We start from the raw sequence: 27,016 nt of genomic DNA, 5'->3' as shown, positions 1-27,016 counted from the left end.
ACCTTGTCTCGCACACTGATTATAGCCTACATTTCGAGTGGTTTATAGGCTACATTCATGTTTACACAATCATATGTGATACCACTTACCTTTATACATTGCTTTTCTTGAAATGTGATGAGATGAGACTGAAAGGAGTTTACAGACCTTATCTAAAGAATACTTTTTTGAGGGGAATAACATGACATCACAAGACATCAAATGTTGTAAAGCTGCATGTCCTGGAATTTTTTTTTTTTTATTCATAGTGCATATGTATAACTTTGTTTTAGAAAAAATGTAACATGATTTATTATCTATAAGCAACTGAAAAAAACAGAAATGAAATGTAAATGTTCTTTATTGGCATTGTGCAGGAAAATAAATTAGAATAAACAGAGTAAATCATACATTCATGTGATATGCATGAATGTGCATTACATCAACTTTTGTCTGAATGCAGTTTACAATGCATATCCAAGGAGTATTTATAAGGGAAAGTCTTTCCACAGTCTGGACAGGAGAAAGGCCTCTCTCCTGTGTGAATCCGCATGTGTTTCTGCAGCGTCGAGCGGCGTGAGAATCCGCTTCCACACACGGGGCAACAGAACTGTTTTTCAGAATGAGAATCGCTGTGGTGGCGATTAAGATCAGTCTGACTGAAGAACGTCTTGTCGCAATACGCGCAGGCGAACGGCCTCTCGCCTCTGTGCTTGTATAAATGACTTTGGAGTGCGGTGGAGTCACAAAACTTCTTCCCACACTGATCGCAACTGAATCTCTTCACGCGCTTCCGTTTGTTTCCCGTATGGATAGTGAGGTGCAATTTAAGCCAGTCTGAACGACGGAAGCCCTTCCCACAGAGTTCACAGGTGTACGGCGCTTCTCCTGTGTGTATTCGCATGTGACGCACCAGGTTTAAGCTCCGCTTATACTCCATGCCACACAAATTACAGCTGAATTTTTTACCACAAGTCTTTTTGCCATTTGAAAAGCGGGAGATGGATGGTTCAGCTTCTGTTTTCCGTTTTAGTTTTCTGTTTTCTGTTTTAGTATCTGAAGGACTTCCATCGGGCACCTGAATACTTCTCACTGTATATTTCAGCCGTTGGCAAAAGAGCAAAGCCGATCCTTCTGTTTTGCTCAGCACCAAAGTTTCCGTACTCTCCTTAGTCGTCTCGGCCCTCGAAACTCCAAGAAAATTCTCAGAAGGCTTCATTTCGATGCAGTCAGGACTCCAAACCACCACCTAGGGAAACAGATTGAATAGAGATGTAAACATTCAGATTTGTTCTTCAAATGTATTACTAATTAAGCCATCCAAAATTCACATAAATTAACAATACAACAACCCCATAAGTTATTTAAATACTTAGGCCACAGTTAAAAGGTACTATGTTACTTTTTGCTTTTCTAGCAAAAAAAAGCAAAACTGCATGCATTTAGTGGAAGAACATTGTTTTGGTTGTGCTTTGGCTCTGCGTGACTGTGCGGATGAATATGGTTATCCTACTGCTCATTAGACGATCACTACTAGGCTTAAGAGATATAACCAGTTTAGATGGAAAGGATCTCAAGCTGACTATAGCTGGAGAGGTTACTGTAGCTTTGCCCATTAATAGACACGATACTTCCTTGAAAATAAATTCCAGCACAGCGCTACAACAACCATAATGAAATGATCTTCACAATAGATAATGCTTTACAATGAACTCTGCTAGAGAGCGACATTTGGCAATTTATCTGTTCAATAAAATAACGTACTCACCTGTTGTAGGCTATAATAAAAACGCCATCTTGCGTCGCTTTTACAACACTTCAAATCCCTCAGTTCTCGCCATCTCCGAAAAGCCAAGCCTATGTTGATTCCTGTTTTAATACGAGATCTGTCGCATTTTATTTTTTTGCAAGCAGACAATCTTCTCTGTTCTGCGTTTTGTTTTTTTAAAAGGTTGATTCTCCGGAGTTTTGAGATTTAGCTGCTCCATGTCAACCTTTCTCACTCAATTTTTTTTGGTAATTTCACCAGTTTAACATCATGAAATAATACTGAAGTTGGAACTACCGCCGCTCCTCCACCAAACGTGCCGAATCTGCCATTCATAAAACTGTGATAAGGCGAGTCTGAAGGTGCCAAAAATATGCCAATCACCATTAAGTATTTCACTTTTTAGAGTGCTGAGGGGAAAAATAGGTTGCAGAGGAGGCCTAAATTACATGATCTTAGTTTGAACTGCTCCAGCTGATAATGAACCAACTACCTTAATTACGGAGAGCAGAGATATTGAATATTTGATCGCCTACATATTTACCAAGACAAGCTACAAATTAAAAATGAACGGGCGAGTGACGCATGTACGCAAAAACTATCCCGAGGTCTAAAATAACACTTATAATAGGCTTAACATAGTGAATCAGTGAAAGACAAAAGCACATTTAGAGACTGACTAATTTAAATTTTGAACAAAAAAATGTGCATAGTATACTTTTAATGTATGAAGTTTGTTGCATTAGAAGAAACGTAGTCTTCAATGAGAATAAGTGGAACTGAGCATATGTGTGAGTGTATAAGGAAGTTATTAGGCACTAAGTTAACAACAGGAAAGAGTCAACAGATGGAAGTCAGTGAACCAATGACAGAATCAAGATGCAAGAATATAAATGTGTCTGTATGTTTAGCAGGGGAGTTTTCGGCTAAGAGAACTACAGACTCCTTTAAGTAAACTGAGGAAAGGAAAACTTTGTTGTGCATGAGCCTTCATTGAGGCAAGATTCATTAGATGTTGACTTTTTCCATTTATTCATAATCACCCATTAAAGGAATTAAATAACAGCTCAAAAAAGTGAACTCAGTTCTTACAGCATTTACATGAAAATGGCTTGATTTTGTTGAGTGACAGAGACAACATGGAATATTTGTGGTTTTAATACATACATGCACACACAAGACTATTTAAAGACATTTTTAAAAATAAAATATAAACTTTTATATATAAAAAAGTTTTTACAATTATATATATATAGAGAGAGAGAGAGAGAGAGAGAGAATTGTTTGTCAACTCACAAAAGTTAGACTCAATCAGAAACCTACTGTTAAAGCATTTTATATCGTAACAACAAGGCATTTACTTACAAATCACCAATATTTCTCGTAGTTGCAATGAACAGAACATTCTTAGGTCCATTTATAACTTTCTCGTGCATGCTTTCTTCTTCTTTATTGCACGGTTGGACAGTATGACTAAAGTTACACAGTACTGCCCCCTTCTGCTTTTAGGAGGAACATCACATTCATTTGCCAGAGACCTTGGTTAAGAAGGTCCGTGTTTTTTGTTGTTCTGATCAGAATAACACCCTTTACAACAGTTAGTTTTGGTCATTTGGTCATCTGTCCCATTACTATGACAGCTTTAGGACATTTTTGTATCGCTCGTCTGTGTTCCCAGTATGTGACCAGAATGGAGTGGAAACGTTTTATGGATAAAGAACTATTTGTGATGTGAAGACAGAATATGAGATGTCATCAGTGACAGTGACTTTTTTTTGGAGATGTCATTTTTATGTAAACGAGGTTCTGATAAAGGTCTTGTTTTCATTTACTGCAAAAGAGTTTGCAAAAGTAGGCTATATGATGTCATTGGTGGCCTTATTATTCAACTCTTATCAGGTGACACTGAGTTTATCTCTTCAATATATAATATAAATAAGAGTTAATGATGTAGAAATTTTAGATAAAACATATAAAAACACAGCATTATACCAATGCAAATCATTTTGGAAAGCATTAGAATGTAGCCTAAGCTATAATCAGATTGATGGAAATCGGTCAGGAAGTTCAAAATTACAACGTTTAGACTGAGTTTCAGTTTTGTGTTTATTTATGGACTAAAAATGGAAAGGTCTGACAAAATTGTCGAAACATCCTTCTCAAATTCAGCCCCTGTGACTTCACTGAGGAAATGTACTGTCTACGTCCTCACATTCCTGCCGTGATTTACACAGCAGCTGCCGGGAGTTTATGTGTCTCTGCCAGTTGCTTGTTAGTATTCACTGAATGAGACTTCATGAGTTCAGAGTAATAAAAAATAACACTGATGTATGATGGGAGATAACATGACAAATGACTGCATCTGGCAAATCCTGTGCAATGTATATCAACACGAAACAAACAAGGGATTAGTTCACTTTCAAAAAAAATTTTGATGATAATTTACTCATATACATTAATTTTTACATGTATAAATATAATTTATGAATGAGTGTACATGTTTGTTAAATAATTAAATATAGGCTATACATACAGAAAGAAATGCCTATGTAATCACTGTCGTGGAAATTCTTTCTAGACTTTAATCAATAATTGGAAGACAGTTGGAGATCTCAAAGGTATAGTATCTCCTACCTGCGGTTTCACTGCCCATACATGCCCACCTGTGTAATGCTCTGTTGGATTTGTACAGCTGACATCTTTCCTTTCAATATTTCCATTCCCCACTAATGCTTCCCACGTGCCACAAGAAATTAACCCCTTTAATTCGTTCATGTGCTGGCTTCTCAATGGCTGTGCTTTCCAAGTTCTATCCATCTGCAAACACCACCAACATGACTCAGTTATCTGTAATGCCTGTCTCTGCAAGATACTTAACATACATGCTTTGTTTCCCTCACATTGTGCTCTAGCATGCAGAACTGTCTTATCTCCATGATCGAGACTGAATTGCTGTTCTAACCATTGTTCTTCTTCTTCTATGCTAGTTGTATCTATCAATGAGGAGAGTTCCTTTCCTTCATTAGGTGGTTCAATCATTTTGATGGTTATCGGGACATAGGTACCTTTTCCTGAAGTCCACCACACACAAAAATATCTACCTCCCCATTGAGCCATCCCTTGGGGTCCTGTAGTCAGGGTGACCTTCAATTTTGCCTGATGTAAGTCATAATGTATCAGATATTATCAAACACATGAAAGAGACCATAGCCACTCCATCAGATATGGGAAAACCTTTAGATGGTTGGTTCTTGGGTCAGCAGGGGAATAACCGTGATCGCCCCGATACTGTGCGTATGTCTGATAATATTAATGGTGATTCCATGTCTGATTACTTGCATCCAGTCAGTTATTGCCAGAACTGTGACAAATAGACTAATGTCAGTGGAAATGGGTGGTGAATATGTAACAATGAGAAGATTCAAAGCACGGGACCATGTTGACTCAGAAAGGTATAATGATATGGTTCTGGATAATGCTGATGTAAATGCTCATGAATTTGACTAATGAAATTGTTATAGGAAAGGCCAAACCAGGCAAACTATGATGATGGATGATTTTCAAATGAACGAGTGGTTTATTTATTTTCTTTGAAGATTTATTTCTGTTTTATTTTGTTTTCAAGATATGAAAAAGGGGTGGAATGTAATGGAAATTTGTATTTAGCCAGCTTAGACCATGTATGGTGTTAAAGAAACTGCAAGTTGCATATCATCTTCTTCCTAACAGCTGAAGACGAGTCGACAAGGACATTTGCAGAAGAACAGAGTGTTCTTCTCTAAAAACAGATAAGCTTGCTTGCACTAAGAGCAAAATATATACTTAGTTGTTTTTAGAATGACGTGTGTGTGTGTGTATGTGTGTACGTGTGTGTATGTGTGTGTGTGTACGTGTGTGTGTGTACGTGTGTGTGCGTGTCAAAGGGGTGTTAGAATATGTGTGAAAATGGAAATAGAGATAAGTGTACATGGGCTTATATATCAGATAAACAACTGTCTCCAACTCTTTATCATTAACATTACCCATTTTTGCACTAATTACCTTTTTCAGATAACTTTCTGAAAATCTTCCCCGAGTGGTCACCACACCCTGCCAGTAATCGTCACTACTGGTCTTTACCTTTTGAGAACACGTCTCACTGACCCCTTTGCGATATATTTTATTAGTGCAAAAATGTTCCTCACCATGCTTTTGCAGCTGGGTTTCTTTTACTCGAGATCGCGTCCGCCTAGGCCTGCCGTGGCGTCCACAATTCTCCCGTCCCTTACAGTTTAAAGTTGGGGTATCGGAGCCATAGACTTCTTGTCTTTGGAATGATCAGTCAATTGCTTCGTCCACGGAGGTCATCAGCTTTGCGATCCCATCCTCGTCGCCAGTTTGTCACGGAAATTCTTTCTAGACTAAAATCAATAATTGGAAGACAGTTGGATATCTCAAAGGTTATAGTATAAGCTTAAACCCTAACCCTTGCAAGAAAGGCAGTTCACACAACAGGCAGAGTCTGATATGAGAAGGGCCTCGACTTCTCCTTTTGCCCAGTTTATATACAAAGAAAAAACTCATATCTACCTCTCCCTTTCTTATCTTCTTCGTACCAGAGCTTGTTTTTCTGATATACAAGCCCATGTACACTGTTATCTCCATTTCCATTTTCACACATATTCTAACACCCCTTTGCTATACAAACACACACACACACACGTCATTCTAAAAACAACCAAGTATATATTTTGCTCTTAGTGCAAGCAAGCTTATCTGTTTTTAGAGAAGAACACTCTGTTCTTCTGCAAATGTCCTTGTTGACTCGTCTTCAGCTGTAAGGAAGAAGATGATATGCAACTTGCAGTTTCTTTAACACCATACATGGTCTAAGCTGGCTAAATAATAATTTCCATTACATTATATTGTACATTTATTAATATATATTCTTTATACATATTAAATATACATTTAAACTTAAATAACGAAAGTCCTGTGTGATGGGGCAATAAGGGTGCTCGTAACTGCTCTTGACTACGCCACTCCAATTTTGTTTGGGTAGGAGATCCCAAATCACTACGGGGTTCCCCGCTCGGCTATCCAATTAAATGAATAAACTTAAGGCAAAAGTGATGATCAAATCAAAGCATAGTTTTTATTAAATACATGAATTCTGGTCTCATTTGATTCCACTCAAAAGCTGGCCAAACTTACTTAGCACAGGATGGCAATACAAGTAACTATGGAGGGAGACAACACTTCAAAAAGAAAATATACACAACCAATAAATAAATACAATAACCCCAAAAGAAATCAAATTTCCTACACAGCAAACTTAATGCACAATTACACACAAAACTCTTTCCACACCACACTTGGTGAATCAAAGTGAGTATCTTCCCCCCTTAGTTTCAATAACGGAACATGTAAATAATGACCTAGCTTTAATTCACAAAATAAACCTTATGAAAAATATAAATACAACCAGTTCATGTCTGGGCCAAAAAAACAAAGAAATAAAGATAAATCACAAAACCATAAAAAACAAAATAAAGGCAGGGAAAACAGTGATCAGTTGCACAAGGCAAATCAAACTCTACAAAGAAAAGACAATAGTAAATAAAGCAAAAGTATACTCATTAAAACAACTAATTATTATATCTATACATAACATTGAAAACTAGCACCACATCATAACAGTTCCAACTAGAAACCACTGTCCATATATTTAATACAAATCAACAATGTTAAAATATGCTAGCTATTCCAGCATTACATCAATAAGAATAAATACCTTAGTTGCCTTTTGGCTGATTTCAAAAGCCACAGGAAGTACAAGAGTCTTTCGTATCCATCGCTCAACATAGCCAACGTAAGGGCCTGTAAAGCAACTTCTCTACAATAGAGTCATTTGTTTTAATACATACAAAAGGGTATTTCACTGATCTTTTCCAACCTGATTTGATAACATGCAGACACTCACGTGCAATGTGCTGCAATGGTAACTCAGTGTCCATTCCACTCATATGAAGTGGCATATTTAAAGGGAAATTACACCCTCTACAGATACCCTCAGCAGCGCCCCCCTACTGACTTGGCTACACCTGTCTAAAAGAAGAAGAAAAAAAGAACTTTGTCTCATCGATTACCTTTATTTAAAATCATATTTGCTATCATTTAAGTTCAGTTTTACATTTGTAGTACTACTTTAATATATTCTTGTCTTTGTTTAATGAAGCAGCTGTAACTGTTGAAACAGGCTTTGTATTTGTTGTTCTGAAATCAAAATGATAGACCACAATCCTGAACTTGATGGTAAAGTTCGTAGACAAACTTTAAGTTGGCTTGAAAAAGCCTAGCCAGAAAGTTTGAAAAAGTTTTAAAATGTTCTAGTATGGTTTAACACGATTTACCATGTTTTATGGTTATCGCCGGCGCCACCATTGACCATTGGCCGCTGTCACTTGACTTCCAGTTACATGTGATTGGTTGCTACTACTTTGGACGATACTGATTGGCTGCCACGAAATGGCAGGTCCATCCTAATATGGCAGGGCTTCCGGCTGTCAACGGCAGCCACTTCCTGCTGTCGATTTTTTCGCTGAACCCCCACTGGGTACTCCGGTTCAAAAAGGAAGGGCGAAAAATGTCATCTCATTTTCTCCAGGGGGGCCAATGTTTCGGAAAAAACTGAAGCTTCCCCGGGCGCCGCCACTGATTAGCGGACCCCCACCTGCTGTTAGCATTCCATTCCATTCATTTTGGCGTCACTTTGACAGCGAATAACTTTACATCTGAGGCATTTAAAGACTCCATTTGTCCATTATTTATTTCTAAAGAAACACGAAAATGTATAAAAGGCTCCATTACCTTGTATCTAACGTTATGGTCCCGTAGAAGCCATTTTTGTAAAAAATAGGCTAACGATTGCGTCATAACCACATGACTCTCTGTCGCACAGTAGAGAGATTACCGTATGGACAGGAGGAGAAGCTCACGGGCAGTCGGGGGGACGTGGAGGCAAAATTACAAAATAATTAATCAGAATACTTAGCAAAAGTTTCTCCTGCTCCTAGCTCATGAACAGCTCCTACTCACACTCTCCGTCTCTGCAAGTTTCGGAAGGGAATGATTCAGATTTCTCTTGGCACAGCTACTAGAAGACAGACGGGTTGCTCACGTCACATCCACGTCGTCAAGCTCAGTTTGAGTCTGCGCAGTTCGCTTGACCATCAGGAAGTTAGTGCTTCTAATTGACTTCACTTTTCTCTGTTGAATCCAATGGGGTCGCTGTGTCCATTTCTTTTACTGTCTATGATTTTCTCCTCCAATTTCAAAATCGTCCGACATCTTTGTTTTAATTTATTATTATTTTTATTTTTTTCGTGACCTTTCCAACGTGATGACGTAATACGTGGCGCATCTCAGAGATGGTACAAGACGGGCATTTGTGGTTAAAAAGAATATATATATATATATTTGTTTTAGAAAATGACCGATCGTTTAGATAAGACCCTTATTTCTCGACTAGGATCGTGTAGACTTTGAAGCTGCGTTGAGACGGACATTTGAACCTTCTTTGAACATTGGAATAGTTAGATGCCATTGAAGTCCATTCGCTGTAGAAAAATCCTGGAATGTTTTTCTCAAAAACCTTAATTTCGACTGAAGAAAGAACGGCATGGATATCTTGGATGACATCGGGGTGAGTAAATTATCAGCAAAAATTTTTTTGAAAGTGAACTAATCCTTTAAAACCAGTTCACATAACCAAGTACCAAGCCTACTGGAATATCAAAGTTGAGAATTAATTATTAGGACATTTAATATGACATATTAACCCTCGGTCTACTCCTCCATTACCATCTACTGAAGTGGTTCCAATTAGTGAATGAAAAATTATCCATTTATGGCTGAATGAGGTGCTTTGCTGCTGGATTTACAGCTCAAGTAGGCTAAATCAATACCAACAATTATCATTACCACAACCTTGCACTGTAACATGAAAAATGATACATTTAAAAAGTGATGACATTTATAAAACTGTTGCAAATATGTATTACGGTTTTTTTGTTGTTGCAGTCCTAACGGGACTTTTATTTTGACTTTGTGCATAGATTTTGACTCTTGTGATAGATAACAGTTCACTGTTTCTGTCTTCACACGTCTAGCATGTTTTCACGGAGATAACCCCTACAAAGGAATAAAATAACTCAAACCGGGACAATGAATGACCGCGAACTTGATCTCACGGAGGCGCAAAAAGCAACAAAGTCAAAATACCCTCCAATCACCAGGAAATATGAGTGTAAGTGAAATCAAATTCACTGTCTATTCCGCATGCGTCATGTAGATCCAGTGACGAACACAAACAAAACGTACTTAATCGTGGTTTAAATGTCCTTAAAAGTATGTCATTCATACATGAGAGTCACATATAAGTAAATGTATGGACGTTACTTGACGGGAACGTTACAGAAACGCACTATTGACAGGCGAGTGTATTGTGAAGGTTCATGAAAATAAATTGGGTCACGTGACTTACGTCACCACGCACAATTTACGTAATGACAGAGCCCGTCTCTGGTAATGATAGCAAATTATTTAAAATATAATAATATATATTCCCTAAACCTAATTTTAAGATTAGTTATGGTAAAACGTGTATGAGGTAGTGATAGAAAAAATAAACGCATTTGCTTTGCAGAATTATCAGTAGATTTTTTACAGTCTATGGTTTCGAAGTGCTGAAACACTGCGCGCTGGCGACACCTGCAGGTCAAAACGGTGTAACTTGAAAACTCAAACGTAACCTATGATGACATTTTTTTTTAAACAAATGTCGAAAACTATAATCTATTGATAATAAATCATTAAATGTTAAGGGTCTATATAATCTGTGATATACTCCCAAAATATTTGTTTCATATTGTATTATATAATGTTCTAATACCTCAATCTTAAAGTTCACCAAAAAAGGAAAATCATTTACTCACCCTCAAGTTGTTCCAAACCTGTATGAATTTCTTTCTTCTGCTGAACACAAAAGAAGATATTTTGAAGAATATGAGTAAACAAACAGTTGATGGATCCCATTAACTTCCATAGTATTTTTTCCCATACAATGGAAGTCAATGGGACCCATTAACTGTTTGGTCACTAATATTCTTTAAAATATCTTCTTTTGTGTTTTCAGCTCTTATTATAAAAAAAAAAGAGAAAGTGTTTGGAAGTAAAATACTGTAGTGCCGTGATTGCTCAATGTTTTCAAATTCTTGTTTCATCACATATTTATATATACACTCTTAAAAATAAAGGTTCTTTATATGGCATGGATGGTTCCATGAAGAACATTTAACATAAATGGAAAATGTTTCTTTCTAATGTTTCTTCAAATGTAAAAAAAAAAAAAAGATTTCTTTAAAGATTAAAACTTTATAAGATCACTGCGAAACCCCCCTTTTGGAAGCTTTATTTTTAATCAAAATCATGTCATCATCAAAGCAATATCTGATCTTCTGTTTCAGATCTTGATCATACTGCAGATGTCCAGTAAGTATTTCCCTGTGTACTGTTACTTTATTGCAAAGATTGCAGGAAATCTCAAAGCTCCACAAATAAACATCAGATGGAAAACACAGTGGTTTCAAAGAAAATATGTCATTTCTGCATCACTATTGATGTGATGAGTTGTTCAGCATTGGCTCAGTCCCGGAAGTTTACAGGAAGAGCAAGAATGTTTGGTTATAACAAGCTAAAGATGAAGGGAAGTTTAAGAAACCCACCCTTGAATGTTTAGAAAAACATTTTTATAGTGACATTCCCAACTTTGACACATTTGCTTATTGTTTTACTGCAGGATTCATTCGTGGGGAGATTCTCTGGAAGAGGCTTTTGAGCAGTGTGCAATGGGAATGTTTGGCTACATGACGGATACAGAAACTGTGGAACCCACTGACACTGTAGAAGTAGAATCAGAAGGTGGGAAACAATATTCAACCTTTTCTTTTCAGACCACCTGGAATTACAGGATTCTACTGTATTAAACACTAAATAAATAACACTAAAAGTAGAAAAATTAAACCTGTAGGCTTTAATCTCAAATCTCATTTGAGCTTCTGTAAATGAAATTCATGCTAAATTCCATTGGTTTTTGTGTGTCATGTGACCGATTGTGACATGGTGAGTTTGAAAAGTACAAAGGAGATTTGAGAGTTACAACAATGGGAATTTTATAAATGAAGAAAGGCTTTGTTTATGGTGCAAAAGTTTGCAATACTTAAGATTTTTTAATGTTTCTGAAAGAAGTCTCTTATGCTTACCAAGGCTTTGTTTGATCAAAAATACAGTAAACTAATATTGTGAAATATTATTACAATATAAAATAATTATAATAAAAGTAATATTTTCTATAATTTATTCCTGTGATAAAAGCTGAATTTTTAGCATAATTACTCCAGTCTTCAGTGATCTACATGATCCTTCAGTGCATTTAAAGTTTTGCATTGGGCTGACGCTTTTATCAAGAGCGACTTACATTACATTCAAGAAACACATTTGATCGGTTCTTACATTCCCTAGGAATCGAACCAATTGTACAGGAAAGCGTCAGAAATCATTCTAATATGCAGATTTACTGCTCAATTATTATCAATTCTCAGTTATAAACAGTGAAGCTTATTATTATCAGTGTTGTTAAACAAGTTCTGCTGCTTAATATTTTTGTGGAAATCGTGAAGCTTTTTTCAGGATTCTTTGATTAATCTAAATGTCAGAAATCTTTTGTAACATTATAAATGTCTTCACTGTCGCTTTAATCAATTTAATGTGCCTTTGCTGAATAAAAGTATTAATTTATTTTCTCAAACTTTTGAATGATAGTGTATCACTCTTTATATAAAGCATATAAAAATGTTAAACAGCAACTGTTTTCAACATTGTTAATAATCAGAATTGTTTCTTGAGCAGCAAATCAGCATATTAGAATGATTTCTGAAGGATCATGTGACGCTGAAGACTGGAGTAATGATGCTGACAATTCAGCTTTGATCACAGGAATAAATTACATTTTAAAATATATTCAAATAGAAAACAGTTATTTTAAATTGTAAAAATATTTCACAATGTTACTGTTTTTATTGCATTTTTAATCAAATCAGTGCAGGCTTGGTGAGCAAAAGATACTTCTTTCAAAAACATTACAAAATTGTAATTGTTCCAAACTTTTGGCCGGTTGGAGTGAATAAATGTAGGAATAAGTGTAGGAGTGAATTAATGATGCCAAAAGGGTCCAGTTTGAGTAATAATCATAAAGCTTTTGTGCATGTGAGAAGTGCAAACAAACAAGATGAACGTCTGGACACAGAGACAATGTGGAAGATTCATTTGGCTTCAGTTCTTCTCCATACGTGTGTGTGTGTGTGTGTGTGTGTGTGTGTGTGTGTTTTGGTTTATATTACATTGTGGGAACCAAATGTCCCCACAAGGATAGTAAAACCTGAGATCACCTCCATTGTGGGGACCAGGCAGCGGTCCCCATGAGGGAAATGGGTTAATAAACATACTAAATTATATTTTTTTGAAAATGTAAAAATGCAGAAAGTTTTCTGTGATGGGTAGGTTTAGGGGTAGGGTTAGTGTAAGGAGATAGAATATACAGTTTGTACAGTATAAAGACCATTAAGTCTATGGAGAGTCCCCACAAAGATGTGTGCGCCTGTTTGTGTGTGTGTGTGTGTGTGTGTAAGATTAATTTGGCTGAGGACATGAAAAAACGAAGTTCTTCTCCATACATATTAAACAGTGTGTGTGTGTGCGTGCGTGTGTGTGTGAATTTGTATAGTCCCCATGAGGAAATTCAGAAAGTTAGTATGTGTGTGTGTGCGCTCAAAGTGCATAGAGACAGTTCCTTGTTCCAGTTCGTATCACAGACCCACTGAGCCACAGATAAAAAAAATAGTGCTGGAATGAAGTGTTTCCTTTCTTGTTTAATCAGGCTTGCTGTTTTTGGATCAGACTTTAGTGACGTGAACATAACACCAGTGTTGTCAGATCGGGCAGATTCCAGCCCAATCGAGCTTCTTTTGATCAGGAGAAAGATGCATTGGGTTTGTGGACAAAAAGCAGCAGTTTTTTCCTCTTCGTTTCTATGTTATTTTACGAACACAAAAATTACCCTTATTGGTTCAGTTTAACCAAGTGGGAGACTGACCAACTCTCAAAATGCATATTACATCTGTGGTAGGAGATGATGCGAAGGCTCCTGGTAAATATGATTGTATCTCTGAAATCATAGCACAATTGAATGAGTTAATCAAAATCGGAAAAAAACTCCTGTCCAGCATCAGGTCATCTTTTAAACCGTCCAGAATGGACTCTGGTACTCGACTCGTCCTTGACAGCTGCTGGACTTGATTAGTTTTGACTGTGCAAAGTTCTGCATTATGTTCTACAATATGTATCAATAAATTACTTATTTTGTCTTGTCATGGTGTGTGCATGAACGTGTGTGAAATGCCTGCTAATACGCTGCATTCCTATCACTTATAATGGGCACTTTTTGCACTTAAATTGGATTATTCTTACTGTTGACATTAAATATGATTTCTTTCTGAATATTTTAGTCATATTTGCTAATTCTCTTTGAAGGATTTTCCCTGATTTGATCCGGTTTCCTGGGAAGTTAATTTATTTTTATTTTGTCATCATTATCCTGCTTTAAAGGATTAGTTCACCTCAAAATGAAAAATTCCTGATAATTTACTCACCCCAATGCCATCCAAGATGTTCATGTCTTTCTTTCTTCAGTGGAAAAGAAATTAAGCTTTTTGAGGAAAACATTTCAGGATTTTTCTACACAGAATGGACTTCAATGGTATTGTTGAAGTCCAAATCAATGCAGCTTCAAAGGGCTCTGAACGATCCCAGCTGAGGAATAGGGTCTTATCTTAAAACAAAGATGTCGGATTTTGAAGTTGGAAGAGAAAATGAGATGGAATTCTATCTTTTTGAACCGGAGTACACAGACAAATAACTTGAGACAGATGACGTGACTCGTGACCTTTCCAACCTGATTACGTAATGCCTGGCGCTTCACAGACCAGCACAAGAAGAACAATTGTGGTTAAAAAGTTTATACATTTATTTTATTTTTAGAAAATGACCGATCGTTTCGCTAGATAAGACCCTATTCCTCAGCTGGGATCGTTCAGAGCCCTTTGAAGCTGCATTGATTTGGTGTTTTCTACATTCTGTGTAGAAAAATCCTGAAATGTTTTCCTCAAAAAGCTTAATTTTTTTTCCACTGAAGAAAGAAAGACATGAACATCTTGGATGGCATTGGGGTGAGTAAATGATTAGGAAATTTTCATTTTGAGGTGAACTAATCATTTAAGGAGATAAAATTTCCCTTTTCAACCTTGATTTGCATGGAAATAAAATTATATCACATTATTTTGGCAGTTAAAGTTTTGGGTGTGTTTTCCTTAGAATAGGTGTGTTTTGATGAGCTTTTGGGCTGGAGATCGTCCAACCAATCTGGACACACAGAGCAAGTCTGTATCTTTTTCTTGTTTGCCAGTTTCAGTCGTGATTCACTCATGATTTATTATATTTATGATGATGTGTATCGTATCATGAGGTGCATGGCAACACCCTGCCCTATAGTGTGAGGTGAAGCGTTTACTGGAATCTAGTGAATAAGCCAGTCAGAGAGAGTTTGTTCTGCAATAAACACTCTTTTAAAGCTTCAAAGCCAGACCAGACCACATTCTAGAAATTAAATTGGATTATGTCATCATAATTAAACTGCTGAGGAGCAGACTAACTAATTAATTAAATTTTAATGAGCTGAGTCTAGTAGTTCTCAAAGTGTGCAGAGGCAGAAATGAAAACTGATCTATATAGCCGTTGCATGACTTCAGATGACCAAAACATTTTATGAGACAAAGACCACATCTATAGTGCTTAATTATTCCGTTTTTCAGACTTTTATGGAGCAAAACACTGAAAACCGAGCTGTTTTCGTGATTCAACAGAGAAAAAAGTACAACATTAAATTGAGATACTCATATTTTTGAGTTTATTTACTTCTGCTTACAGCTTAGATGTGAGAGCCTTTGAATATTGTCTTATATGGGGGGCTTGGAGTCAAAAAGGTTCAAAACAATTCCTTTAAGCAAAAGCAACTGAATAATTGTCTTTTTGTTTTTCATTGTACATCAGCCAAAATTGATGTCCGGCCTTGGAAAATTGATATTTTCAGCCTTTATTCAAATATTATTTAAAAATTGTTAAAGATTTTGTAAGCTTATTGTGTAGTTGTGCGTGGAGTCAGTTGTATTATTTGTGATCACGCAAGGAAACTTTTTTTGGCCAGGCTGTGTACAAAGAAATTATGAACAAAATATTAATAACTGATTATGTTGTAGTCAGTGTTTTTCTATGTTTTCTTATTTCTCTCTCTCTCTCTCTCATAGTAAAATAAAACGTGTAGCGAACTAAGTGATTGCTTGGTGTGTTTTGTTTCAGGAGACGATATGGAGTCACTTCTTTTCCATTTTTTGGATGACTGGCTCTTTAAGTTTAGCGCTGATTTGTTCTTCGTCCCAAGGGTAACACATGCACACACTGATGTTTTATTTTCCCTGACCTTAATCTATTTTCCAACAATCTCCCATCTCTTCCTGTTTTTCAGGAAGTCAAAGTTCTGCATATAGACCGCATGCAGAACAGAATCCGCTCTATTGGGTAAGTTCGGACTCCAGGAAAGCTGAGAGCCTCCTTCCCAAAAGTCTTGTACCTCACGTCCCACAGAGTTATATTTGGCAAACATTCGGCAGAACGCTAACCTTATGTGTATTGATCCGAATGATGGAATTTTCTTCGGGTTGGTTCTACATAGCCAGACAGGAAGCTGATTCGGAAAGACTCAAAATGATGTAATTCCTGCATTCTTTATCGGATTCACAGTGAAAGTGAGATTTTCACTGGAAATCTTTCATGGTGATATTTTGATGACATTTTCATCAAAGGGTGAGTTTCTAAGAAAACGAGTAACAACATGTGACTCAAATTTCCCGGGAAAAAAGACAAAAGAAAAAAAAGAAAAGCAATACACCTGCTATAATACAATGAAATATTTGATATTTATATTCAGTTTACAAAATAAATGATTTAGCAAGAGTACACTGATACTGCATATTACAAATGAATAAGATGATTTTTGCCTCTGGATTGGTGTCATTATAGGAGCTTCCAAATCTTTTGGTGTAGTCAAGTCAAGTTAAATTTATTTATATAGCTCTGCTCACAATATACATCGTTTCAAGGCAGCTTTACAGAAAATCATAATGTTATTGTTTATAATATCTTAAAGGGGTCATGACATGTTTTTTTCTTTTCTTTTATTATGTTCCCTTAGGTGCAATTATAGTATTACTACTCTTTTGGACAAAAAACGTTTAAAATTGAGTGATTTATGACCTTTTCCCACCGTGTTTCTCATGCTCTGATTCAAACAGTCTGTTTTGGGGGTGTTTCCCCGTTAAGAGTTCAGTGTTAACACCAAGCGGCAACCTCCCCGTCTCTCTCTTGAAACCAACACGGAAGTGAGTTAAACTGCAATTCGTTGACTGGCCGCTTGAGGCTGATGTCAAAAGTGAGTCAAATCTGTATCTCCCCCATGTTAAAATGCCAAATTTTACAGCAGAAAAAAACGTGTTTACAGCCTGGTGTCTGTATGTGGCTTTGGTCTATACAGCTATTTTTGCCCTTCATGACAACTGTGAGGGGGGTGAATTTTTTTATAACTCATCCGTTTAGTTGATTAATATTTAAAGTTCTGCATAATTAAGGGTGTGGCCACTTGAGTGACAGGTGGGTTGTCGCTGATGTCAATGCTAGCCGCTTGTCTGTTGTTACGTTACTAGCCGTCACTTCACCTCAGCAAATGTTAGCTGCTGAACTTGCCATCTCTGCCGTGTTTTGTGCTTTTTTTTCGGGATTATTTCATACAATTGAATACACCCATTAAGTAACCTTAACTTCGCCCACGGCTTAGGATTGTTGTCGTCGAGTATCGTTCGAGAGAACAACCAGCGCTGTAACGTTATTTCAGTTTTCCTCTGTGAACATGCACTAATGGATGTCTGACAATTTCGTTGCTTTTTGGAGTTTTCAGATTTAAAAACGTCAATAAAGGCTCGTTCGTTCTGCTCTCACGGAACAGATATAGATTATAATATGCTTTTATGTACCGTCAGATGAAATCATGCAGGCGTCGGCGCTTTCTCCGTCCATGCTATAAATGCACATCCATGAAGGAGCGCGGATTTTCTAGCGCATTTACTTTAACTTCATAGGCAATATATATCTATAACCCATTTGAGAGGCGGCCAAAATCAGAATTTAAAATGGACTGAATAAGCTCTCTACGAACTTGACGAGCGATGCCGTGCTGACGGACCATAAGAAAGAGTGACTGACATGTGCACATAAATCACTGTCACACACACACTCTCAGAGTAATATTAAGTTACTGCATAATACATTTTCAACTAACGTTAGCAGAATAGTACAGAATCACAATACACAGTCTCACTTGTAGCCGTGTCTTTTAAATATTATAATATAATATTTCGAAGGGCAAAAACAGGAACTTTTAATTGGCTTTACATCATCAGCTAACTCGATCACGTCGAGCCATAGATATAAACAGTGTTTATAGATATATCATAGATATAAAACAGTGTTTATATCTATGACGTCGAGCTAGGTGATTTCGGCTCCTCAGCTCCACTCACGCCCTGCCTGTTTGCCTATTTTCTGTTATCCGGGAGTGACGCGAGGCCAAGATGGCGACGGCCGGCTCCGCCTACTTTAGGCTTCAAAAATGCTCTTCAGAAACCTACGGGTGACGTCACGGACACTACGTCCATATTTTTTTACAGTCTATGGTTAACACCCACTGTTATGACTGGATAACGTCAGTGCCTATGCATCAATTGTTAACGACCCCTTGTCAAAACGTGCGGATTTTGCGGAGCTGTGTTTACCGTTACCATAGTAACGGGTGATGCGTGTGAGGCGATGGCGATTGCAATGATGTTTGAGTCGGAATCAGAGGAAATGAACCATCAACACAACTAAGAATGCATCAGCCCATCCACATAGAAAGTGTGAAACTATTTTGTCAGTTTGACAGCCTACATCTTTTAATAGCCTACGGGGCATGAACATGACGGTCATGAAAACAATAAGTAGGCTAAACTAAATAAAAACACGGTGATTATTCATAATGAATTAAAAAAAAAAAAAATTTTTTTTTTTTTATTGAACAATAATGAATTAAACTGCAATTAACGTTTTAAAAAAGTTTTAAGTTTTAAATAGCCTAAATTACTTACAGTTTGCGTCGTCGTTGTTGAGCCCAGAATAGTCCACACGGCCTTATCTTGTACAAAAGTTTTCTGGCAAAGCCAGCATCATACTGCGATTGCTCTCAACTGTCACTCATCCTTGAAATGTGGAGAACACACGCTTAAATTAACACTGCCGTGACTGGGACGTCCGCAAAAAATAAACTGCATCCATCTTCCCCTGACGTCTGGATCTTTCAGCAGCGTATATTATTCAAACATGTTGTTTGTCCACAGCCAGGAACAGCACATCTGCGTGACATGAAATCTTCTTGTAAACACTCACTCGCTGCACGTCGACTGAACACATGTGAAGCGCGTGACAGGGGTGCGATGATGAAATGAGGCGTAGTTATCTTGCGCTTGAAGCGTAGTTGTCTACGCTGGAGGCGGTCATATGCAAACGACGTCACTTCGTACCGTGACGTCACTGCATACCATGGATCCAGAACGAGCTGTATTTAGAGCTTGATTAAATAAATGATTCGTTTATAATGGGGAGGACGTCTTAAAGGACAAATCCAGTGAAAAATGAACCTGGGGTAATTAACACATGGTTACCGAGTCGATCGTTCCCTGCGATGCGTTTTCATGAAAATCGAATGTATAGAGTTTTATCTTTAAAAACAGATTAGCTCATAACAGTAGTATATGGGGCACAGAGTAAGTAAAAGTAAATCGCTAGTTAATACCACTAACAAGGCTCAAAATAGCCTCACACTAACACGGTAGCATAATGAGGGTCCTTACATAGAAACCGAAGCATTGAGAACTTTGTAAGTGTACAGACAGTTTAATAAGAAGATACTTTATAAAGACAGTACATTACGCGTTTACATGCAGGAGCCATCTTGGAAAACAGTCTCGACTAATCGAGTCACGAACGCCGTGCTAAGTGAGCTGGTTGATAGGAATTACGTTTGTGAAATCTAACGTAGCACGGCGTTCGTGGCTCGATTAGTCAAGACTGTTTTCCAAGATGGATCCTGCCTGTATACGCGTAATGTACTGTCTTTATAAAGTATCTTCTTATTAAACTGTCTGTATTAACTAGCGATTTACTTTTACTTACTCTGTGCCCCATATACTAGTGTTATAAGATAATCTGTTTTTAAAGATAAAACTCTTTACATTTGATTTTCATGAAAATGCATCCCAGGGAACGATCGACTCGGTAACCATGTGTTAATTAACCCCAGGTTCATTTTTCACTGGATTTGTCCTTTAAGCTATGAAACTTGCAGGACGTTTTAATGGTACAAAGACCTCTTATATACCAAAAGATCAAGGCAAATTTGGTTTCTCATGTCATGACCCCTTTAATATCTTCTTTCCTTTTAGTCTCATTAAGCAGATAGGATCAAGCAGTTGAGATTTGATACAGTAGTGGCCAAAAGTGACGTCTGGCCTAAGAAAATTCACATTTTCATCTATTCGAATATCATACAAAATTTGTTAAAGATTTTGTGAGCATATTGCTAGCTGTGCTTGAAGTCAGTTCTTTTATTTGTGATAATGCAATAAAATTGAGCAGAGATAATTTTGGGCCAAGCAATCATACAAAGAAATTATGAACACATGCAAAAACAAGAGAGAACCCACTAATAACTGATTATGTTGTAGTCAGTGTGTGTTTTTTGCTTAGTAAAATAAAACCTGAATTTCACTATTCAAGGCATTTCATTGTGAGTCTAGCCAACCTATTTAACGAAGCATCAAATAAACTTTCAATGCTTGATTTCCTCGTGCCCTGAGGGCGGCCTCACATTCCTGACTGTGGTTGGCTTTCCCAGCAGAGACTTTCCCAGCAAGTATTTGGAATTGGGGATTTCAGAGTCTGCGTCACTGTTCTGAGACACAAAGGCCTGAGGATCCAAATGCAGTTTATTTGAGTAATCCAGAATTGCAATCAAACACAGGCAAAGGTACAATCACAGGCAAACAGGCAGGCAAGGGCAAAAAGGGAATAAAAAAAACAGGCAAATATCCAAGAGACAATGTAACCAGGGAGAATGCTCAGAAATGCAGTATAAACACTAAACAAGACTTTGCAGGGAATGACAGAAAGAACCAGGCTTAAGGCGGACATACACTGTGCGATTTCAGCAAGGTACCTACTCACACTGAACGAGTAGATCGCATGCGATGTAAAGCCAAAGCTCAGGATTTCTGTGCTCACACTATACGGTCCGAACGTCGATCTGCGACTTCACTGCTCACACTATACGTGTGAAATATGCCCGAATCAGCGCGATAAACCCTCGTGCTGGGTTGCCTATAGACGATATCATGTATCCAGAGATATTGTCAAAACAAGCATCAGCTATCAATATCAAGATGATTTAGCATTTCCAATTTATGTATTCAATTATTATTAGTAGGCAATTATTGTAGGCCTATATTATTATTAGGGAAGGCCTAGGCTACTTTTATTATTAAAGTGATAGGCTGTTAAATTGCCACGCAATAATTTCATAGCGCATCACCGCAAAACCAACGCACTGTGAGGATAATAAAATATCACAGCTTAGGCTACTCCTCCTCATTGAAAATTGTCTAAAACATTTAGGTCGATTACAATGAATTATTGGCATATCATTAATTATTAACCGTCTATAATATGTCCGAACACTGCAATAATTCATCAATGAAAATTAAAACAGCTTTATTTCAAAAACATTGTTTAACAAATTAATAAAAGAGGCAAAGTGTAGCCTACATCACTTGGAAGAAGTGGGTAATGCAGTGATCTCAAACTCAATTCCTGGAGGGCCACAGCTCTGCACAGTTTAGCTCCAACCAGCTCCAACTCACACCTGCAAGGAAGTTTCTAGTAATCCTGAAGACCTGGATCAGGTGTGTTTGATTAGGGTTGGAGCAAAACTGTGCAGAGCTGTGGCCCTCCAGGAATTGAGTTTGAGATCACTGGGGTAATGGTTAATCCATTTTGCAACACGGACTGGAGGTAAGAAACAGTAATTTGTAGCTAGTTTGAACTACAGAACTTAAAGATCTCCCTCTTTTCGTTTTTTTTTTTTTTTTTTGCTGCAGATGAAATGGTTAAACTTCTGTTTTCGCGCAGGCGCAGTGAGGGAAAAACACTGAATTTAGGGCAATCGGTTCGTATCTCTGCTTCAACTGCGCGATATAGTCACGAGGAGCGACCAAAATTTCTAACATGCCAGAAATTCATCCGACCATCCGATTGCCGGTCGGGAGAGGTTAATCGCCTCTCGTTTCCCCCTGTACACTGCATGAACACTGCACGACAAACGACGCACGACAAAGCTGAAAATCGGCCCGACCCGAAAAAGAGTCGCACGGTTCATAATTCGGCTCAAAATCAGACGAAAATCGCACAGTGTGTGCCCGCCTTTATATAGGGTGAGCAATCGAGAAGATGAGACACAGGTGAAAACAACGAGTGCTAATGAGTGACAGCGGTCTGTTGTGTAGTGCCCTCTGGTGGCTCTCAAGGGCACTCCAGCTGGCGACCGTTATGTCTGCTTTCTGAGAACTACAGGTGTGAATGATGTTTTCCTAAAATAACTTTTATTCTTTCTCCCTTTTTAATTTGTAGATGGGGTGAAGAATTCAGCATAAATAAGCACCCACAGGTAAAGTCTGTCTGTCTGTGGCCACAGCTGTGGTCTATAAAATAAAACTACATCTGTGGTTGGCATTGTTTTAGTTAAACCCCATCTTTTTAAACAGTAGCTCATGTTGTTGGTATGCAATGAAGCCTATAAAGAAAACGCATCAATGGGCATTCATGGTTTGTTGATTTTTTTGATAATCCATTATGGAAATCCACCGGGATTATGACCGGCGTGTTGTTCTTTCTGACCGCAATAACAAATGGAAGCTGGAACTATAAACTTCCTTTCAAGTCGTAGCAGAGTCATGAGAGTTTCATAAATACAGTGATTTCTGCAAGCTACAAAACACATTCGTCAGAAGTTGACGATGGGCAAAGAAACATTCAAATGACCACAAAATCACTTAATTGATTGTAGAAAATGCATGCATAACCAGACTCTTCTAGCTGACCTCAACCACTATGCATGATTGGACATGTTTTCTGTTGCTTGCATCAGCCCTGAACCAGAGTACAGAAATTGACAATAGAATTAGAATTAGAATTATCATATAAAAATAATGGGAGAAATCATAATGCTCAATATGGAATCCATATAGTAGTCTGTTTGTAGTAGAGGGTGACACAGGAGTGGATTTTCAAACCTCTCCCGTCCCACTCCCACAAAAAAAAATCCTGTCCCGTCCCAATCCCACGAAAAAACATCCAATCCTGTCCCAATCCCAGAAGAATGACTCCTATTCCCTCCCACTCCCGTGTTGTGTTTTTTTGACCGGAATCTGTATACAGTAAAAAAAAAATGCATCACAATAAGTGTATTGTGATTGTCACTAACATTTTAGTAACTAAACTGATTTTTATTAGGTTTAGTGACAACATGTTACAATGTTTACATGGTACAATTTCTGGTAAGCTACGCTTTTTTATTATTTCAATTCAATTCAATTATTGTGATTTGATTTAATATTGACTCATTTGGATAAATATTAGGTAGGCTACACAAGATAGGCGTTATTTTTTCTCAAGAAAAAAACAACTCACCTAATGCTGTAAACATACAGAGAGCCCTATCAGCTGGTAGTAGGCTATTATTTAAGGTTAAAAATAACTCAAATTAAATATAATGCGTTTTTTTATTATTATAATAACAACTTTATTTAATGATACAAGTAAAAATATAATAAATATGTAATATAGAACACATATTTAGCAAAATACTCTCTATAGCTTTTTTTTTTTTCTTGCCAGCTACGTGCTATAGCCTATATTAAGTTCATTAAATGGCTTTCCTGAGGTAAATGTGACATAATTGTTCTCCAGCTATGTTATTGACCTCTTCACGCTGATGAAAAACACTGATTGATCGATATTATGTATGAGGAATATACATTTCGGTAAGTTGTACTGTATCTTTCAACAGTGTTCATTCGTCTTTATTAACTATTAGCTAGTAGAGATGATCGGTTCACGTGCGCTAGGGATCTGTCACGTAACATTTACAAGCGCCAAAACGATATTTATTGTTTGAATTTCGTAATAAAATTGACAGAATCTGAGAGCTGAGATTTTTTTATATCATAAAGTAACCTGCTCTGTCTAGTCTGTCGGTCTCCGTGTCCTCTTTGCTTTGCGATTTTTCTGTGCGTGAGAAAATGGATGTAATGTGTGGCGTGTGAAAAGCGTGTGTCTCATGCGTGTGTGGAGCACGTCATTCACTTTTCCAGCCACACCAAAGCAAACAGGAGAGCATAAAGAGAAAGGGCAAATATAATTTAGTTCAAATTTTAAATAGAGTTTATTTATAGAAACTGTATATTTGTGTATAAAGTTGGGTATCATAGTTTTATTACGATTCCCGGTCCAGCCCACTCCCGCTGATATTTTTTCCTGTCCCGTCCCAATCCCGTGATTAATAGTGATTTTGTTTCCCATCCGGGATTCCCGTGACCCCCGGGATTCCCGTGACCCGCGGGATTCCCGAAAAAATGTCAGCCTCTAGTTTGTAGTACATGTGCATTAGCTGGACCAGTCTGAAAAATACCTTCTTCTTTTTTTGTTATTAGATGATTTAAGCTAAATTTATGATGCAGTTATTATCAGATTTAATTCCTGATTTGAAATATACTAATGAAATGTAACTTTGTCACACAGATATTGGAGTAGATTGGAGCTATACAAACATGACTGTGTTGATACTGACCACTGTCTATGTTATAGGCAGCTTAAGTACTGTTATATAATGTTTATTACATTTATGATCGTACTTACAAAACTTGTTATCTTGTACTATGTGTCTTGACATTTTTACCGAGCTGTTTATACCGGAGTCTGATTTATCTCTAAAATAGTATATGAATAGTGGAACATTCATCTGTTTCAGTCCACTTGTTTCCAAATATAATAAAGCTCAGACATAACAAGCTCTATATGTTTATTCATTTGAGCAGAAACACTGGTGAATGTCCAAGCAAACCATTGGGTGGGCGTTTCTGGCCCGGGTTACTCAAGAAAACATTGAAATTCCCTTTGGTGCATAAAATACACTTTCATTTAAACAGGCATCAGATTAATGCTTTTATTTTCTTGTTTTGCAGGGTACAGAGGTGAAAGCAATCACCTACTCTGCTATGCAGGTACATGATACAGAAAAGCCAGAAATCTTTGTCATCATCGATATTTAAAATTACAGCTGATTCAAAACCTCATTTTAAATGACATGATTTGAAAAGATTGTACCTTGGTTGGAATGTGAGAGGTGCCGTTTCTGTAAACTGTGGAGTGTTATGTGGATTACGTGGCTGAAATACTATATATTTTGGACTGATTTTCATGATTAATAATGATATTAAAAAATCCTTTCATTTTGTGAATACTTAAACATGACCCAAAATAAATACTGTCATTTACAATGACTTAAATATCATTGCTATGCATAATCAAGCTTATTTTTGTACTAAAGTTAAAAAAATAAAATGCATCTCATCAGTCTCATTATATTCTGTTCATTTTAATGTAAGGGTGAAAGTAAACCTCTCGTGTGTGTGTGTGTGCGTGCGTGCGTGCGTGTGTGTGTGTGTGTGTGTGTGTGTGTGAGAGAGAGAGAGAGAGTGTAATCCTTTGACATCAGCAGCTACAATGACTTTCAGTGATCTGACACATTTATACAGAAACAAATATTTGTCCAGTCAATGTTTTTAAATATATCAGTCTTAAAGCTGAAGTGTGTCATTTCTGAGGCTCTAACTCATGGGTTGAGCCAGTGTTGCAGGCATTGCTTGATATTGTAATTGCATCACTTTATGGACATCTTTTTCCATTAATGGCAATTTTAAAAAAAGTAGCTGTGAATTCTGCAAAATGTAATTTTTGTTAAATTTCTTAGACTATTCTTGATTCTTTTTATAAAAGCTAAAAAGCCTGAAATGTATGATTCGTTGAATTGAATCAATTTTTTTATCGTAAGTGGTTGCACACAATTGATTTTAGCTACATTTAAACAAATGCATTAAGTTGAACTAAAATTGATTAAGTTCAACTTAATGCATTTGTTTAAATGTAGCTAAAATCAATTGTGTGCAACCACTTACGATAAAATGTTTTATTAAATTCAACGAATCATTTTTTTCAGTGAGGATTTGGGAGTGCAAGCTAAACTAATGGATTGCAATTGCAACAAAAATCACACACTTCAACTTAAATGGTTTCTTGTACTTCTCTACCAAAATCTGGATTATATTAAAAAACTTTAGTTGAGCAGCATAACTACTTTAAATACAAGAATAAAAGCCCACTTTAGTAGTTGTAAGTTCAACAAAGGAATATAAAAGCTATTCATAGGAATTAGTAATATGTCCAGTCCAGTAATATGAAGTCATCACTGCTTGCAGTATAACCATAGCAGAAGGCCTGTTGAACACAGGAGGATGGCACACAATACAGACAGAACCACAACAGATGTTCTGGAGTTCTGGATGTTCTCATCTGAAATAAAAGACAGACATGAGGAACATGTCACTGACAAATGATCTACACAATATTCATTTCCAAACACCTTATACAGTCAACATAAAACTGAGCAATTTTACTTCTATAATGACGTTTCAAACAGAATATTCAGTCATATTTAACATAAAAGTGAAAATTATTTTTCCTTTGAAATATTGTGCACTGATGAATCAAATTTTAATTTATTTCAATTTCATATTGAGTTTAAATGACACTTTATCTGTTCAAAGATTTGGGGTCAGTGGAGTTTGTAATGTTTGTAAAGTCTCT

General features: G+C 36.9%; 3 protein-coding genes across 9 annotated transcripts in view; 1 reads left to right on the top strand and 2 right to left on the bottom strand.

The window, feature by feature from the left end:
* Positions 1-322: 322 nt before the first annotated feature.
* Positions 323-8,981, bottom strand: LOC311069392 (uncharacterized protein). 6 transcript variants are annotated; one of them, XM_084092509.1, is made up of 3 exons: positions 7,521-8,981; positions 5,932-6,147; positions 323-1,228 (listed from the first exon to the last, which is right to left on the bottom strand). In XM_084092509.1, exons 2-3 carry the CDS (start codon positions 5,932-5,934, stop codon positions 422-424), a joined length of 810 nt encoding a protein of 269 aa, XP_083948635.1. In that variant the 5' UTR covers positions 5,935-6,147; positions 7,521-8,981; the 3' UTR covers positions 323-421. The 6 variants fall into 6 exon arrangements, with proteins under 6 accessions (XP_083948635.1, XP_083948634.1, XP_083948636.1 ...); XM_084092508.1 differs by lacking the exon at positions 7,521-8,981 and adding an exon at positions 6,317-6,645; XM_084092510.1 differs by lacking the exon at positions 7,521-8,981 and adding an exon at positions 3,113-4,564 and having other exon boundaries at positions 323-2,962; positions 5,932-6,295.
* A 134-nt stretch (positions 8,982-9,115) lies between these two features.
* Positions 9,116-25,732, top strand: zbtb8os (zinc finger and BTB domain containing 8 opposite strand). The gene is made up of 7 exons (XM_084092519.1): positions 9,116-10,034; positions 11,254-11,278; positions 11,586-11,707; positions 16,256-16,338; positions 16,422-16,474; positions 22,724-22,760; positions 25,336-25,732. The coding sequence occupies exons 1-7, from the start codon at positions 9,953-9,955 to the stop codon at positions 25,420-25,422; spliced, it is 489 nt and encodes a 162-aa protein (XP_083948645.1). The 5' UTR covers positions 9,116-9,952; the 3' UTR covers positions 25,423-25,732.
* The window catches only part of LOC311069394 (CD276 antigen homolog), a 61,326-nt gene continuing 59,612 nt past the window's right edge, over positions 25,303-27,016 (bottom strand). For both annotated transcript variants that reach the window (XM_084092517.1, XM_084092518.1), the window contains one exon: positions 25,303-26,722. In XM_084092517.1, coding sequence (XP_083948643.1) covers positions 26,616-26,722 — 107 coding nt within the window. In that variant the 3' untranslated portion in view covers positions 25,303-26,615. The remainder of the gene's footprint in view (positions 26,723-27,016) is intronic.

This window comes from Abramis brama, assembly GCF_963993115.1.
Source record: "Abramis brama genome assembly, chromosome: 19".
NCBI lineage: Eukaryota > Metazoa > Chordata > Actinopteri > Cypriniformes > Leuciscidae > Abramis > Abramis brama.
This window is presented reverse-complemented; position numbering and strand designations above follow the sequence as displayed.

Bases quoted from the DNA above. Each gene is read 5' to 3' on its own strand.
- LOC311069392 (XM_084092507.1), bottom strand. From the start codon at position 6,397: ATGGAAATGGAGATAACAGTGTACATGGGCTTGTATATCAGAAAAACA. The intron at 1,229-6,316 runs GTAGATATGAGT...CTGTTTCCCTAG, and splicing joins AGAAGATAAGAAAGGGAGAG to GTGGTGGTTTGGAGTCCTGA.
- zbtb8os (XM_084092519.1), top strand. From the start codon at position 9,953: ATGAATGACCGCGAACTTGATCTCACGGAGGCGCAAAAAGCAACAAAG. The intron at 11,279-11,585 runs GTAAGTATTTCC...GTTTTACTGCAG, and splicing joins GATCATACTGCAGATGTCCA to GATTCATTCGTGGGGAGATT. The intron at 22,761-25,335 runs GTAAAGTCTGTC...CTTGTTTTGCAG, and splicing joins GCATAAATAAGCACCCACAG to GGTACAGAGGTGAAAGCAAT.